The sequence below is a fragment of the Setaria viridis genome, chromosome 3 (genome assembly GCF_005286985.2).
Source record: "Setaria viridis chromosome 3, Setaria_viridis_v4.0, whole genome shotgun sequence".
NCBI classification, from domain to species: Eukaryota; Viridiplantae; Streptophyta; class Magnoliopsida; order Poales; family Poaceae; genus Setaria; species Setaria viridis.
Window position 1 is genome coordinate 45632166 of NC_048265.2, and position 14379 is coordinate 45646544.

Consider the following 14379-nt stretch of genomic DNA (forward strand, 5'->3'; position numbering starts at 1 on the left):
TATAAGCACCAAGATTTTGTTGAGAGGGTGAACAGAAGAAATAATCCTCTTTTTTCAGGAAAGAAAAACAAGAGCCAGCTTTTCAAAAAAGAAAAACAAGATTCCCGCCGTGCTGGGCGCAATGCGGCCCGAACTCGGACCCGGCCCATATACGTCTCGCCTCCTCCCCTCCCTCCTCTTCTCTCTCTCCACGACAGCGCGCGGTCGGCTCGGCCATCCCCCTCTCTCGACAGACTCGACAGCTCGAGATCCCCGCGCCCTGCCTGCCATGACGGTCGGCCTCGCGCTCCTCCTCGACCTCACCTCCCGCCTGCCCCGCGCCGGGGCATCCGCCGCCTCCCACTCCCACGCGGGGCTCTCCGCCGCCGCCGTCGCCGCGACCGCCGCCGCCGCCTTCTCCTCCACCGGGGTGCCCCTCTCCGCGCGCCACCTCTTCGGGTTCGTCTCACCCTCTCGCCCTCTCGCCCCCTCCTCGGTCTACTCGGTCTACCCGTGCTAGCGCTTCTCGCGCTGCAAGCCTCGGCTTCCCCCGGCGCTTGCTTGGCTTGCCCGCGCCCGGCCACCCGGTGCCGCGGTCGAGGTGTTCGACGCGTTGCGTAGCAGGCTGTGGCTAGGGATTTGGTTCGCGTCTTTGAGGTGTAGGCAGCGAGCTAGGTTCCGGTGGTGCGGGGTTTGGTCGCCGCTCGTTAATTGGCCTCTCGGTCTGATCGTGGAAGCATCAGGAAATCAAAAGGATTAGATTTTTCTTAGATAATTAGATCATAATGGGCAGGATGATTAGCAAGGCTGAATTTTGATTACATGCGACACTTATCCTCAGTGGGAAAATAGTCTATGTAGTCTGATGATGTCTAGACGTTTAATTGTGCTTACTTGCGCTTAAATTTATTGTCCTGACACTAGTTAATTTGCATTCTTGCTTCAGTTTTCCTGGGATTACTGTTGCTCATTGCGATGCTGGCACAACTGCTGGATGGAACGAAGCTCCTGAACTTATTAACGATCTGAATAACAAGATTCGCGACTCCATCCAACGTGCAAGAACAGACTACTTCCAATACCCAACGAAGGAATACCCCTCGGAGCTGAAACCGCTCTTCTCTGCGTTTGGGTTGAAGAATTTCACCATCACAACCCTGAGGTCCTTCCTATTGTATTATTTGCCACTCGTGCCTAAACCTCACACTGATTCTGATGATGAGGACGACGATCTGCTTGAAGAAGCTCCCAGAGAGCCTGTGGATCTGGTTACTCCCTTCTACAATTCAGTGAAGCAAATCATGCGTGAGGCAAGTTCTTTTACTTTTCGTATTAACTCATAGACACATTCTATGAAGTGACACCAGCTCTCTGTGCATATCAGTCTTTAACAAACAGGCTACTTTGCATCTCGAATAGCAAGCACTATTACATCTTAAATAGTGAGTTTCTGCAAAGATTCTATAGTCAAACTGGGTGATCAGACACTCTCATGGTCGAGTGATTGATTAGTTAGTACGTTCTTCATTACCTTGATATAACTGAGCTTTGGTTGTTTTAATTCTTTTTTCTTGCTACACTTTGTAAGAACATTATTGTGACGTTAACTTCATCTTGACTGCCTTCAAAATAAGTAATAATCCCATCCTCTGTATATGTCAACTATAACTTTGTTCCTATAGTAACAAGGCCAAGCAAGTTGGGCTTCCTGGGATTATCATGAAAAACTTAGGTTTGCTTTGTACTAGAAGCCCAAACAATCTACCACGAGGAGGGAGGTTTATGCACATATAACCTGACGCCTGAGTTGTATTGAAGAAGCTTAAGATTGGCCAAAGGGCCTTTTCGGTTTTTTTCATATTTAAAGTATGAAGTTATTTATATACTCTTGTTCTTTTACATTTCAGACTTCTATTGTAACTACCAGACGAGTATTGGAAAGGATTGTAGTTCGTCATGTTTCACAAAGAACAGCATGGAAACTTCTCAAAGGTAATATGCTTCTTTAATTTTCTCAGCTCTTCCAACTTGTCATCTGATGATGTCTCTTGATATTTCTAAGTACTATACTATGCATCGGGGTATTGTGGGTGCTCTGTTTGACGACACATGCATTGTATTATATTACCATGTGGCAAGCTTTTAACATGTGTTACTCAAGAAATCTGTGACTATGAATCTGTCGAACAACTATATTTATCCCAACAGGTTGGATCAGATGCACACTTTGTAGTACTTTTTTTCCAGTTTTTAAGTTCCTTAACCATCTGTCACTCCGAATTGGTTTTCAACTGGCATGGTTTCTGGTGATGATGTGCTATAGAGGCATTTCATGTCTTAATTGTGTAACTTAATGAACTTAGCTCAATGTGCGAACTTTTCAGCTGAATTGGTTCTTACAAGCTGTGTGATGCTGATATTTATAATTTAAATGTCAGAAGACTGCTCCCCAATTTCACATTGTTTGTCTGTAATCATCATGTCCACAGACCAAGGACCTTCAGATTAAAAGAAAATATATCTTTTAATAACCATACATGCCTCTATAAATTTAGGAACCAGATTTTAACCACATTTATATATATCATTGATTGAAGTAGGTGTAGCAAGTGGTTTTTAGGTTTAGATATTTTGACTGGACAGATATTGTGAAACTGGAATTATTGTTACAAATTCGAAAATTCCTTCAGTTCTCAGCTAATGTATATTGGTAGAATCTGATGGCTTAGCCAAGTACAAGAAGAAATATCATAATCAAGATTAAAATGAGATACATATGTACGCTCCACTAGAAGACGAAATGCAACCCGAGCAACCAAGCTTAGTGAAATTGTCAAACAAACCTACTGTACTATATTTCTGTTAGACTTGCCCGAGCTTGTATTTTTGCAAGCTTACGTGTATCTCCAGATGTACAATATATATGCTAGCTACAATTTGTTTTAATGATCACATGACAAGCTTTCAGACATCATATGATGATGCTAAAATGTATGTCGCAATTTCTCAATACATTAATCTTGCACTTCATTTGTTTATTTTTATGTATTGTTATCACTTTATTATCAACTACTCTTTCTTGATGCATTTTCATGCAATTGCCTTTCAATAGATGCTTCTAAATCAGCAAAGAGGAAAGCTGCAAGGGGTATGTCGACTCCAGAGTACACATTCTGTGTTGCCAGAACAACTTTCCGAGGTCAGTTAGCTTTTCTCTTCTGTAGGGTCCGATTTGCTTGCTGTGGTGTTTTCCTTTGTATAGGGATCGCTCACAATTTTCTTGTTTGAACAGCACATGCACTGGGAGTATCTGCTGCTTGGGTCGTGCAATCCTTAATTGAGGTGTACAGATGTTTCATCCGTAAGCCTAGTGAGGATGACGAACTGCCTAGTAACGGTGATGAACAGTTTGATGATACGGATAAATTCAGATTGTTTGGGAGGAAGATTTATGGCATTACCATCAAAAGTTGTTTCTCTTTGGTTTTGGCTTCAATTGGAGCAGGGATTGGTGCCCTCTTGCATCCAGTACATGGACAATGGTTTGGTGAGTTATTTCCTAGCTCTCTTGAGTGCAAGTACTAAGATGCTTGAAGCACTCATTTCCTCACAGAAATATATATCTTTAATGTCCACGTAGAACATCAGCTAACTGTATCCTTGTATGTCTTGCAGGTTGTGCCTTGGGAGACGTGGCAGGTCCTGTTATTGCTATAATTGTTTTCGAGAGGATGCAGCTACCTCTGTAAGAAACTGGATTTTCGACAGTTTTCGCACCCTGTGCAAGTCTTCGCCAGTCTGCTCTGTTTCGAGATGTCTGATCTAACTTGAAAGCTCACAGTTGATGAATAATAGCTATCACCTATGTGCTCATAGTTTAGTAACTTTTCTCAATACGCCTTTGGGCTTTGTGAGATCTGAACATGTACTTGCTAAATTTTGTACTCAGATTTTGGAAGAGATGAAACTTGGATGAGCATTTTTTGTTAATTGATTTTGGCAACAAGTCAATCGCTGTTTTTGCCATGTAACGTGTTCTGGTTTTTGCTGGTACATTCAAATTGTTACATACCACATTTCTCAAATTTAATACTAAGGCCTAAGGATGTACAAAGTTGTCAATCCCTTGACCAAAACCTTGAGAAAAAGTAGCCAAATTTTGAAGAGGGTTAGTTTAAACCTCAAACCAAACAAAGTAAACACATCTAGAATTACCGAAACCTGTTCCAACAAGTAGAATGAAGGATACATTGGCTGACAGATCGATTATATATGTGAAAAAAGTACATCAGCTGAGCAAGTTCCAAACAAGCGAGTCAACATGTATCTGCTGAACCTGGGGAACACCTACCAACTAGTTGAGTTCCCATGGCGATAAACAATGGCCAGACAGCGTGGTTCACAGTTGGATAACTCAACCAGGGTCAACCATCTTACGTGAAAGGGTAGAAGTTGGAGAACAGTAGACTACCTAGAAGAATGTACGCAATGAAATAAACACAGATCAAGTAGCCCCATCTTTTGGAGGAGCAGTTTGGGGAAGCCAAAATGTGAGCAGCAGCCCAGTAAATAGGGGGACTAGCAGACAGAAACCGTGTTGACACCTTCATCAAAGGAACAGAAGTTGTTATTTAAGCAAGGGAATCATAAGTACCTCCAGACAAGCTTGCTTTAATGAGGAAAAGCACGTACTGACCTGGACGTGCATAACAAAGAACGCGGTGGATGTCATGAAGGCCAGATGCAGAACGAATGGAAGAAGTAATATGGAGCCCTCATCCTGAATCTCTTTATTAGCTAACATAGTGTCATGGAACATTGCAGAAGCTGTCCCGGTGGCAACTGATTTTCTCTGTTTAACCTTAGAGTTTCCTGGCAACAAAATATTATACAGTTAGCTATGAAGGCTTATGCCTATTTATTGTTCCATAAAATTCTATCTGTAGGTCACTCTATCCTCAATACAAAATTATTTTTAAATGTCATTTCAAGAAAAAAATATTTGTTAGGTCAGTTCAAAAAGGCTTGACATCAAGATAATTCAAAAAAATTGTTGATGAGCAATAATTTCTCAAAATAAAGCAAACCGAAAATTGTTGAGATTGTAATAGTACCATGTGCTTTGTTAGTGAATCCAGTAGAATGTTCACTCCTCAACACTGCCGTATCATCTGATCCTTTACATGACTCAACTGACCTTTCCTCAAGAGCAGTGATAATCTGCCTGTGAATGCTAGTTGTTCGGAAAAGTTGGTGAAGCATTTTTGTGTAATGGATAATTGAGTAAACTGCAAGCGACAGTACTGGTGAGGCCAAAAGAAAGTTTGGCAGCTGCTTCACTTGGAAGTATCTCAAGAAACCAACACCCCTAAAATGAAACCGAAAGTAACTTATAAGGAGCAGTTAAGCATGCTAAGAGAGAGGAACAGAATATGTTGACTTAAGAAAACTCACACAATATCTACATCCTTGAAAAATGGTGAATAGAGTATTTCAATAAAATTCTAAGTAACACAAATGCGGAAAGATTTTCCCTAGTCGTCTAGTACCCATGTTCATTTCAGAATGTGTTCTACCACATGATTCAGCAGAAGCAAGGGGCTATGACAAAAGTACACTGGTGTACATCACATCTACAATAACAATTGGTGCAACAGAACATAGGGTGAACAGTGAAGGAACAAGCAAGTCAAATCCATGAAAGATGGACATGTATTGTGTTTGTACAAAAGAAATCTTCAATCAAAATATGCATGGAGCCCTGTATAGGCATATAATCATACAGTGATGCAAGACTACCCTAGACAAATTACAGAGGTAAGCAAGAATGACGAAGAGGATGCTAGCTTTGACAATCATTATGCTAATACCAATTCACTACTTTAAGATAGAAACAATTACCAGTAATGGCTTTGAATGAAGCCATACAAAAGTGGAACTTTCGCTTTGCACCATGGCCTCAATTCCTCATAGCTCCCGTGTACACATATGTTCAGATATCCATATGCTTGAAAAGCAAAGAATGGTAGCAATATGAAAATGGAGCGCAAAGCTGCAGCCACAAGGGCCCATACAGCCAACTGGCCAAAATGAAAAAAATGAAAATTGATTAGATGAGCATGTCTTTGCTGATTGCATCTTATGGAAGCAAAAGATAAGTAAATGCAATATCATATGTCATTTAATCTTTCCATGCTAAGTATTTCTATTACAATAACAACAGAAGTGGAACGTACCAAGGGCCTTTTCTTTTGAACAGCAGCATCATATGCTTGTAGCAAGGCCTGAAAACAGAAATAACCAGCATTAAGTGCTCCATTTGACCTAGCTGAACCAGAGAGAGCGAGCATTATCACTGCAACAGTATTAGCACCCGAAAATAAGTAGAACAGTCCTCCAAGAGAAAACAGCGCATAAAGACTTTCTGAATACCTGCCAAAACAACAATTTATGTTGCTGTTACGATATGCCCAGCAATGAATTTCTTTGCTAGTAGTGTTGCAAGGGGAAAGAATATTACAATGACGAGTAAAACACAGAAGCAGGGTTGAAACAAAACAGAACGGATGCTCGGTAAGCTGCTTTCCGGTCCTTCAAGATCAACATAGACAATCTGCACCAACAAGAATAGGTAGTCGCCTTAGTAATGCAGCAATATGCTCAAAAAGTGTTGATTTAACTTCCAGACCTTTTATGACCATATCATCAGACAGGATCGAATAGAGCAAAACTGTGAACTCTAGCAACTAGAGATAGATTGTCCTATACTTGAAATGACTGCACTATATAAAAAAAATTTGTGCACGGAGTTTGCATTACAATTACCAAAATTACATTGTAAAACAAGTAAGCATCAAAGATTAGCAGACTATCTCATGAAGCAATCAAAGAACCTGTTCGCTCAGAAACTCTTAATCGGCATGATTGCAACAATGTACAGGAAACACAGCTATTGCGTTCCTATGTGCAATGCTATCAATCATAGTCATATCAAGAACCTAGCAGAACCTTATATATCACTTGAGATGTCCCAATTTAGGCGTGCAGGTGACGAGACAGTACATGAAGCGCGTAGAAACACCCAAAATCTATGAGCACATGAACAGAGAAGCAGTAAAGTTCACCAAACGTCAATCACCTGTAGAAGTAGGCCGCGGCGGCGACGAACGCGACGTTGTTGAGGACATAGCCGGATAGCACGAGCACGGCCCTGTACCCCAGCACGGGCACCAGCGGCGCGAACACTGCACGGGAGAAGGACCAATCACCAAACCCAGATCAGATCAAGCGCGCACATGGACATCCGAACGAAGACGAGGCAAGGAAGTGCGGCGAGGAGAGGCTTACGGGATCGGGCGAGGAGCGCGATGGAGGCGGGGAGGAGCGGGAGGAAGGCGAAGGATTGCTCGTACTCGTACCCGCACTCGGCGGGGAGGGCGAAGTGGACGCCGTCCCAGACGGCCAGCGACGAGATGGCGGCGGAGAGATTCGTCGACGGGGAGGAGGAGGGGGCGGAGGGGGAAGAGGAGAGGCAGGGCGGGTGGAGCGTGGCGGAGGTGTCGTAGGGGCGGAAGAGGAGGCGGGCGAGGAGGGAGAGGGAGAGGACCAGCACGCGGGAGGCCGCGGCGAGCCGCACGACGCCGTCGACCGGCGTCGCCATGGGATGGGCGGCGGAGCGATCTGTGGGCTGCGTCGAAAAGGCGGTCTGCGTTCAGGAGTGGGGCAGCAGAGTGGTGGAACGGGTTTTGACATTTCCTTCCTGGCCCGGCCCAGCCCACGCTACGCGCACCACACACAGCCAGGCCGGAAATGTCAAAACCCAGTGCAGTGTGGTAGTGTGGGCTCGTGCTTCATCCCACCAAATCCCCCGTGTCTTGGGTCTGATTCCCCATCGAACTCAGGCATTGAAACTGGCATTCTAAATATTGGTGGCCAATCCGCGAATTCCAAATCAACTGTGAGAGGTGAAAACGGCTTCGGCTGAAAGCAAAGTCTGTGCATGTTCTCACGCTGCCACTAAATGTACGTTCCGTCAACGCGTCGTACACAGAATCACCGGAAAAGTACTCTTCACTGTCATCTTGTCCCTCTACATCTTGAGCTTGGTGTTCCTCATTCTGTGCCTGCATAGAATCTATGCCTTCAACAAACTCACCTACTGCTGTAACTGTGCCGTTCTTTGCCGTACGGTATCCTGCATTTTCTCTCTTTGCAGTTGTTCCAGCACTTTCCTCTTCTTTATTACTTAGTTCAACATAGTCTGGTATTTGAGCTTTTCGTTCTGAGGATTATCTTGCTACGGTGCTTTCGCCTTCGCTACGGCTGTCTCGGCCTGTGCTCTTGTCTGGACGTTGGATGTGGATTGTGCCTCTCTAAACATCTTTAGCAGTCTAGCTTCGATTCGCATAAGAGCCGCCAAGTCTTTAGCTTCGATTCGCATAAGAGCCGCCAAGTCTTTATCTTCCATTCTAGCATCAGTCAGGTCGACTTGAAACTGCCCGTCAGCGATGTCTTCGGCCTCAACTTCATCTTCACTTTGTCTTCGTCCCTGCCTGGAAGTTGGCACGATGTCTAGGGGGTTTGCTGCTGCCGATGGTCATCAGCAACATTCTGTGGGTTGGTAGATTTTGCTTTCTTGTTCGGTGCCATTGCGGTTATAGGAACGAAGCACGGTGGGCACCAAAACTATTGGGTAGGAAACCGTCCCCGAAGAGGGGCCAACAAGTTTACAAAATGTAGAGAATAAGAAAGACAAGTAATTAAGAATGATTTCGGGGGAGCTTAAGAAATCTCCCCCTCCGTCTGAATTTGTCCGTTTGCATTTCCCTCGGTCCCATTTTATAGGACCGTAATCTTTACACTTTACAACACATCTCCCCCTTTTAACTTTGTGCGAAGCATATTCGAGGGTATTACGGTAACATTACACCACTTTAGTCACACTCTTTTATAACTCTTCACTTTACACCTAAGCTCGAGTGGGCCATCTAACCGAAGGTACATTCGTCACTTCGCTCTTCGTTGGAATCGCAAACGGTCTCTTGATACACTGCCGCCGACCGACGACTTCACTTCCTACGGGTCGTCCCCGTTCACACGTCCTTCTCATACGCGAAGTCTCTTTGGCGCCTCGCCGAGATGCTGTCCTAGCATGTGCGGTCCCACTTCACGACCTCGTCATTCGGAAAGCGAAGTCACCTTATCGCGCCAACTCTCCATTCCTGCAAGGTGAGATCACAACACTTCACTACATTACGTTAGCCGCTCATAGAATCCTAAAATGAGGGAGGGATACCAAACGGAATCCTTTTCCCAACAACGAGCTCCCCCGGCCTCATCATCCAAAAATCGCCGCCAGGCTGTCCCGATTACCCATCCTCAACAGAGCACCGTCAGGTTGCATAAATTGCACCGGCGGGCCTTGATCATCCGCACCAACACCAAAGGGGCAAGCATCGTCGAGCTGCCAGCGCGCAAAGAGCTCCCACAAGTCACCGGCTGCTACGACAATCAACATTCGCCAACGACCAATCAAGAGGAGAAAAGGTCCGAAAGCTGCTGCGCTCTCCATTAACGTCGGCTAAAAGAAGCACCGTCAGGCTATGGCTGTCGAGCTATACTCACCAGAAGAAATCACTGCTCTTGAAGGTGAGAAATTTCACCGATCTCTCCGTGCCATCGGTTTGGTCGTCGCGATACGAACTAAAAGTGCAATCTCGCTCCATCCCATATCCAATCTACTTTCTTCCCCTTATGTTATGCATGAGCTCTACGATTTGATCTAGTTAGTGGATACAAGTCATAAATGTTGGCTTGGTCCCTATTATGGATACAAATTGAGGCCGTGCGCGTTTATTTTATCATCTAGGCTCAGTTCTCTCCATGACAAATTGAGTCTAGGAAAATTGTGTCATACTCATCGCATTTGCATAAGTGATTTAGCATGAGCTCTATGGTTTGGTGTAGTTAGCGGATACAAGTCATAAATGATGGTTCGGTCCCTACGATGATACGAACTGAGGCCGTGCATATTTCCATCATCATTCATGTCAGATGCAAATAGAGGCCGTGCATACCGTAACGCTGCCCGGATCATGTACTGGCCGTGATTGTGCACCAATGCCGTCTCATACCCGCATAGCACTGGATGCAAAATTCCATCAACTCCATTTTCGCCTGATAATTTCATGCGCATGTCATGCCTATAGCTGTTCGGCGAAATAAATATATAAAGTGACATGCATCGGTTATGCTCCGAGTATGCCGCCACAAAAAAAGGGTGTTGAGTATACAAATAGATGCCCTCTCCAAAACGCATTACGTGCACATATGTAAAAGAAATGAGTTAAAAGATATAGCCTTGTTTGATATCATACAACGCGCGTCAACTAAAACATGTATCACACCGGGTCACAAAAATATTTATGCTGGTGGCTAAAAAGTTCTATGTTGGCGGGCAGAGCACGCACCCGCCAACAACTTTGAGCCATCACAAATGGCGGTATGTGCTGGCGGGTGCTCGCCCGCCAGCATAGAGGCTTTCTATGCTGGCGGATGGTTATGCCACCTGTTAAGAAATATTTATCTTCCCACTCTATATATTATTTCTCGTAATTTATTTATAATTTCTATTTTCCGCCAGTTTTTAGCTGCCAAATTTAAATATGTATCTCCAACCACATAACAACGAACTTAAATAATAGATAATTCATATTATTAAAAATTGCATAATTCACATTATTCAACAAACTTGAATAATAAATAATTCACATAATTCAACAATTGGAATAGAGCTATTCATCCATCTACGAAAACGTGTGCATTCATCCGCCGCCAACACGCCATTTTGATCAAAGAATTCTCCATCCTTATGACAAATCTCCCGTTGGATGAACATCGCCATGTCCCTACAAATGTTGACGACACCTATGTCTTCGAGCGCCGCATCGCGAGTGTCGATCCTAAGCATCTGCAGGTATATAGTAAATGAAGATTAGGATGTATTATCATTAGGAAGTTAGCACATGGCAGTATATAAGAGACTTATATCTTCGGGGTTCGTCCGGTACCTCCCATTGTTTCTGAGGAACTCGCACACGTAATATCCATATAGCACAGAGGGAGGTTGCTTGTGGCACTGCAATCAAATAGAAAAATGATGAGTTATTATAAATGTCAAGTCTACATTATATGAAAAAAAATCAAGTTTTTATGTTATTATCCATCTATGTGTTATTATTTTCATCACTTTCTTCCTGTTTTCAAGGCATTCCCCACCTTTCAGTACATAAAGCCTGTGCGCACTTTGAGGATATAAAGATAAGAGTTAGTAATGCACCTTAGGTGCATTGAATCTCAACATGCATTTAAGTACCGCCAAGGGATGTCTTACTTTTGTACAATGCATAGGAATTCCTTGTAACTATCTTTGGTAAATCTGGCTGAGTCGAGGATCATTGCAAATCCAAGCTTAGGGTAAATACAGATGCAAATCCTCTAACCCACATACATACGGTCCTTTGCTACCTTCTTGAGCGTCTCGAAATTCTCTAACCCTTTAGCACTTCCTACCAACACTTCCGATTCAATGTGACGCAACATGTCCTCTATATCAACATCACGTTTCACGTCCACCTATGGTTCCACACGCACATCTGTTTGATCACCATTTTGATCTCCACGGTCGTAATCATCATCCATCATAACATGATCATTGTCGTTTGCATCATCGCCACCCACTTCATCACAGCTAGTATTGATGTCTGTGTTGTTGGAAGTTCCTCTTGCCTCTCCATGGTGGGATCAAATTGTGTACCCATCCACAAAATCTCGCTTTATCAAATATCTCTTGATGACATTAGTATCATCCCATACAATTCTGTTGCTCCAGTCAAAACACGGACAATATATTTGCTTCATCTTGCAAATGCGAGCATGCTTCTTCGCAGTCTCCATAAACTTCGCTACCTCTGACATGAAAGTAGGCGAATGTCTCAGTATGCCATACGTCCATGCTTTTTGATCCATCTTTAACAACCTATGAATTATTCCATAAACTAAATCAATGAGCTATTCCATAACTTAAATTGAATTATGGATGTATTAACTAATAAGTAGCAAGAAATTTAATAAAAAATAATTCTATATTATCCTAAATGAAACTCAATTAAACAATTCTATATTACCCTAAAGCTAATGAAGTTAGAAATGATGGATAGAAGTTGAAAAAGAAGGTTAGAATGGCATAAACTCACCTTATGTAGCCACCTCCTCTAGAGAAATCAAAAGCAAAACCTTTCCCCTTAGATTTGGTGTTTTTGGAGCTTTTCCCGAGCAGTTAAACCTAGGATGTAACAATTCATAAGAAGAATGAAAAAAAATCAAACTCAATTATATATTAATTCAATCAACTTCATTAATTGAAACTATAGATGTAATAATTAATAAGTAGGGAAAATATAATAAAAATCAATTCTATATTACCCTAAATGAGAATCAATTGAACCATGTATGTAATAATTAATAAGAAGAAGGGAAAAATCAAACTCAATTATATATTAAGATAATCAACTTCATTAATTCAAACTATGGATTTAATAATTAATAAGAAGGAAAAATCTAATCAAACTCAATTCTATATTACATTAAAATGACAAACATAGCAGTGTAATGGTTATAATATGACTATAGAATTTTATTCAAAAAATAATCCATTTCTAGTTTTTTTCTCTCTTCCCTCCTCTCTCTATCCTAGTTCTAGATCTAGATCTAGATGACAAGCTAATGAAGCTAGATACGATGGATAGAAGTTCAAAAAGAAGGTTGGAATGGCACAAACTCACCTTATATAGCCACCTCCTCCAAGGAAATCAAGAGCAAAACCTTCTCCCTTAGATTTGGTGTTTTTGAAGCTTTTCCCGAGCTCCTCTCAGGCAAGCTCCAAATGGAAGGTTGTCTGGCATTTATGGTGGGCTCAGTGTTGGCGGGCAACATAAGCCAACTGCTAGCACAGATCACCCCATCTGTACTCGCGGTGGGCTTAGATCGACCACCAGCACAGTGGCCTCTGTGCTGGTGGCCCACTAGCACAGATGGGGCGATCTGTGCTGGCAGGTGTTTGCATCGCCCACCAGTGGTGGCCATTGTGCTGGCGGGTGGTCCCCCACCGGCCCGAGGAAGCTTTGTGCTGGCGGGTGCCAATCACGCCCACCAGCATGCTAATTTGCCTGTGCCAGCACAAAATCGTTCCTGGTGTAGTGTCGTATGAATATTGACACATCCATATATGCACAAACTGTTGTAGGCTAAAACACTAAAGAAAGGTGCGCCAAGCACCTAAACAATCTGAAAAATGTCATGGCTCAAATAGACTCCTTGCCTCACGTGAGAAAATTCCTTTTAGTACTGCCTCCGTTCCAAATTCTAGATCGTTTTGACTTTTCTAAATTCATAGATATTATTATGCATCTAGATATACACAATATCTAGGTGCATAGCAAAACTATGCATCTAAAAAAGTCAAAATGACCTACAATTCGGAATGGAGGGAGTAGCCTATAGGCTGCATATGTGTGACCACTAAATTGGTACATAATCGCAGTAGCCTACCCCAAATCTACACTATGCATACATACATGATAATTGTGCCAATGTGAAAGCAGATGCTAAAATAAACATAATTTGGTCGAGTCGTATGCAATCCTCGCCCTAAACACATGCCGTATTAACAACTCATCAGGCACATGCATAGGCGTAAGTTATGTCATCATATCTAAGATACATGCACAAAGTCATCGACCGGCAAGGCATCTGCATCGACGACGAGATCGAAGACTTCTCTTATTTTTGTTTAGATCTTTGTAATAGATAGCCACGTGCTGTAATTTTCCTTTTTTATTAATGTTGGAATTCTTAATTAGGGGTTTTCTCTACGGAGATGTAATTAACATAATTTTTATGCGTATGTAAGAATTATGGAAGTATGGACTCGCAATACTTATTTATTTTATTTATCCCATTTAAATTAAGTAAAATTATACTTGTCTTTGCTGACGCAAAGGCGGGCCGTTCCGGTCACCCATTTCCCCACCTTCAGTGGCTTTCGCATTTTTAATCCCAAGGGTCATGGAGGTGTAGCAATAGGCGTTGTATGGCGTGATGAATAAAGTCTTCTCTTGGTTAACCACCGTGAAGGCGATCTGGTGGTAGTTTGTGTAGCAGTTTAGGAATTAGAGGACGGTGCACTCACCTGTGGAGTGCACAAACTGATCAATGTGAGGGGGCTAGAAGGGGTCCTTAGAGCGGTACTTGTTGAGATTCGTGTAATCGATACACATTCCTAGTGACCTTTCTAATAAAACCAGCAGCTAACAACCTCTAGTAAATTCTATCCTAATGGCC

The 14379-nt window shown here is 42.8% G+C and overlaps 2 protein-coding genes across 2 annotated transcripts; one reads left to right on the forward strand and one right to left on the reverse strand.

The window, feature by feature from the left end:
• Positions 1-203: 203 nt before the first annotated feature.
• LOC117849874 (uncharacterized) lies at positions 204-4005 on the forward strand. Its single transcript, XM_034731595.2, has 6 exons — positions 204-438; positions 926-1289; positions 1887-1971; positions 3092-3178; positions 3272-3526; positions 3655-4005. Exons 1-6 carry the CDS (start codon positions 269-271, stop codon positions 3726-3728), a joined length of 1035 nt encoding a protein of 344 aa, XP_034587486.1. The 5' UTR covers positions 204-268; the 3' UTR covers positions 3729-4005.
• A 213-nt stretch (positions 4006-4218) lies between these two features.
• Positions 4219-7693, reverse strand: LOC117849873 (uncharacterized). Its single transcript, XM_034731594.2, has 8 exons — positions 7327-7693; positions 7118-7223; positions 6500-6592; positions 6216-6411; positions 5881-6059; positions 5094-5347; positions 4676-4851; positions 4219-4583 (listed from the first exon to the last, which is right to left on the reverse strand). The coding sequence occupies exons 1-8, from the start codon at positions 7637-7639 to the stop codon at positions 4413-4415; spliced, it is 1488 nt and encodes a 495-aa protein (XP_034587485.1). The 5' UTR covers positions 7640-7693; the 3' UTR covers positions 4219-4412.
• Between the last annotated feature and the right edge of the window lie 6686 nt (positions 7694-14379).